The following is a 3,304-nucleotide window of genomic DNA, read 5'->3' as shown; positions in this document are numbered from 1 at the left end:
TGATCGTCAATCGTGGTGTGAGAGCATTTCTTTCATTTCATCTAATTCATAATTGCACACCAAATTACTGTCATGTTTTGTGTATTTGTAGTTCAGTTAAATTTAATTTATACAGTGTCAGTTGACAACATCACCGTTAGCCTAAGGTGCTTTATATTGTGAGGCATATTCCTTCAGCAATGCTCAGTCACACTAGGGAAAATAGGGGTAATCTTACTGTGAGAGGGTACAATGAAATTGCTATCTTGTTGCCTTTGAAACAGTTGCTTTGAAGAAGAGCACCAGATGTGGCAATCACTCATAACTTCAGGGCCTCACTGATAAAACGGCAATAAGAATGAGTCAGCCTGCTATCAGTTTGCAGTTGACAGGGTTCAAATTTGGAAATACATGCAATATGTTTTATGGTAATACAACAATGAACTGTGATGTTGGCTACATACACAGAAATTCACATTACTTACATCAGAGTCCAGAAAGCATGTTGTGTTGGAAGCCTACATAAATGTATCCACAAATAGTGGCTATAATCTGCAGTGACATGCACGCAGAAACTTTGCATTTATATAAGAGTATAACCATAATGCAACTAGTTGTGTCGAGTCCCTTATTGCAAAGGGACATATTGTAGATGAGTGGCACTCATCTGCTCATCTCACAGACTCAGACTGACAATCTGTCTGTATTTATAAATGATGTGATATCCCATCCAGTCACCTTGATATCAAAAGTAGCAACAGGTGTTTATAGGTGTTACATGCTCAAAATCACGGTGTATATCCATATCAGGACATTTAAAAACTACTACAGTCTTCTGTTCACTTCTAAAGGTGCTCAGTCAATATAAAAGATTTAACCACCAATAAATGTAGCCTTCTGTGTGACCATATATTGTTTCCTTCTACACTTGCTGCAGGGAATGGGAGAACTTGTAAGTATTTTCATTTTTAGACACCGTGAGTTGAGCTGAGCGATCGATTTAAAAATGAAACCTGCTGTGACCCAATGTTTCCTGCCTCAGGAACCAGACGGACGTGAGGCGTATGCATACAGCAATGAGGCTCAATGAGGTCATCACGAAGAAGTCCAAGGAGGCAAAACTTGTCCTGCTCAACATGCCGGGACCACCAAAGAACCGTGTGGGCGAAGAAAACTGTATCCTACATCTCACATACTGTTCGTCATATGTCTTAGTTCAGTTCACATCATCATTTTACTTAAGGGTAAATTATTCATCTTGCAGTTTCAAAGAAAGTGCTTTATAGTAAAAGGAAATTATAATGGGCCAGGCTTTCTGCTTCAGGCTCACTCGTTGACTTTTCTTTAAGCAGATGGTTGAAAGAGGCACAAACATCGTTACTTAGAACTGTAGAAGGAGAGTGATATTTGGTGCTGTCAGGAGATAAGGTGGAGGAGGTGCAGACTATAGATCAGGAAGGCCAAAGCTCAGAGCAGGACATACCAGCTTTCAATGATCCTAGGTAAGGGCAAAATGACAATGTCTGAAGTCCATTATGGAAAAGAAGTAACGGGTAAGCTACAACTCTGGAAGTAAGGGATTTGCTGCATGGCAGTTTATCCCAGGAAAACTAGGTCCCCTTCCAGTATTCTGAATAAAGTCTTTTCTGCCTATTTCAGCCCTCTGTTTCCTGTGATCTGCGTACAAAGAGAGCCATATTTGTTACACTGAAAGCTCTAGGATTACCTCGCTAATCCATTAATCTCATTTCATAGTGCACCCCTCAGGAGACCACAGCTTTTGTCTTAGTGTTTTGCTCTTTGTTTAGGTTTGTTTTCAGTCAGTGTTTGGTTAATGTTTGGTATTAAAACTACTTGTCAAGATTTTTTAAAGATCGTGGTTTGGATTAAAGGAAAGATTTTGCCCTGCACTATAAGAATTGACGCTTAGGAGCTCAGTCTGTCCAGTCAGTGATGCTGATTGGTACTGATAAAGGGTCTATACTGTGTGTCTGTTGAGGTCCCAGTATCAAAGGACACTTAGGCATCTCTGACACTCAAGCAACAAAAGTTCAGTATATGGTATGAGGACATACTGCTTATTTTAATTATTTCTCACTTGAAATAGGAGTCATGCTGCTCGCATCATCGAATCATCATCTTTCTCCCATCTATGTGACCCTTTGACAAGGCATCTGCATGATAAACAAATTATGTTGTAATAAATGAACGAAAGAACGAACGAAAGCATGAATCTTTGGACTCAAACTAGTAGAAATAAATATATTACTGTAAAAATTACAGAAAAAGTTCTGGTAGTTATTGTACAGGCTGTCATAATTATAAAATGGAAAGAAAGCATTTTTCTGTTAGCATGAAGTAAAAGGGTAGTAAAAGGGTAAGTGGGGTAAAACATCAAGTTAACTTGAAGAATTTTGTTTTTGCACATCATTGGTGAAAATTGTAGTCTGAGTCCATGTAGTCTGAGCATGATGTAAGCTGCTGCACGTTCCTTAAATATGTACGGTAGTCCTTTCATTTCACTAAGATGAAAACTCCTTGACTGCGATTGTTTCCCAGACATGGAGTTTCTTGAGGTGCTCACTGAAGGTCTCAATCGGGTCCTCCTGGTGCGTGGAGGTGGACGCGAAGTCATCACCATCTACTCTTGAACTGCCTTCGTGAGCTCATAACAGCACATACCTGGACTCTGCCCTCTCTTCCCTTCCCACACATCCATTCTGTCACCTGCCACCACACGTTGTACTCAGAGTTTTCAGGTGAAATACTATGTAGACTCAGCTGAATGAGGTTCCAGGTAACCTGTAGAGTACATAGTACACAGAATCGTGCACTCCAGTGATTAACTTGAGTACATGTTATCACCCAGGTCATTGTTCTCGACTCATCAGGTCAAGAACAGTTCAACAGTTTTAGAGATTTTAATTACAAACACAAGAGACAACTGTAAGTTTTCCTGATAACGTAGAAGTTTGCCAAATATTAAAATCAGCTTTGTAGTCTAAGTGCTTTCCCTTTGGCTTTATGTCATTGCTTTACCACTTCTATTTATTTTCTGTCATGTAGTATTGATGTTATTTATATATTTATTCACATGACAAGTTGTGTTTTTTCTGGGTTTTTTTTCTGTTTTTGTTCCTAGTGTGGTTATAAGTATTAAAAAAACAGTGGGATCAAATTGATTTGTGACAGGTATGGACTCCTAAAATAGTGTGTTATCTGTGTTATCCTTTGTTTTGTGACATTAGAAGCACTAAAATAGATTATTAAATAAATCAACATTTTATACATTTTTATTTCAGTTTTTTTTTTTCATTGTGTGTTT

The 3,304-nt window shown here is 38.5% G+C and overlaps 1 protein-coding gene across 1 annotated transcript in view; it reads left to right on the top strand.

Annotated features, from left to right (window-relative positions):
• slc12a5b (solute carrier family 12 member 5b) overlaps positions 1-3,059 on the top strand; it is a 37,273-nt gene extending 34,214 nt beyond the window's left edge. The window contains exons 24-26 of the mRNA XM_005740505.2: positions 917-931; positions 1,022-1,155; positions 2,539-3,059. Of these exons, the coding sequence (XP_005740562.1) occupies positions 917-931; positions 1,022-1,155; positions 2,539-2,630 (241 nt within the window). The 3' untranslated portion in view covers positions 2,631-3,059. The remainder of the gene's footprint in view (positions 1-916; positions 932-1,021; positions 1,156-2,538) is intronic.
• The last annotated feature ends 245 nt before the right edge of the window (positions 3,060-3,304 follow it).

This window comes from Pundamilia nyererei, unplaced genomic scaffold (genome assembly GCF_000239375.1).
Source record: "Pundamilia nyererei isolate P.nyererei 1_Seehausen unplaced genomic scaffold, PunNye1.0 scaffold00100, whole genome shotgun sequence".
Lineage (NCBI taxonomy): Eukaryota > Metazoa > Chordata > Actinopteri > Cichliformes > Cichlidae > Pundamilia > Pundamilia nyererei.
The sequence above is the reverse complement of the archived record's forward strand: the minus strand, read 5'-3'. Positions and strand labels throughout refer to the sequence as shown.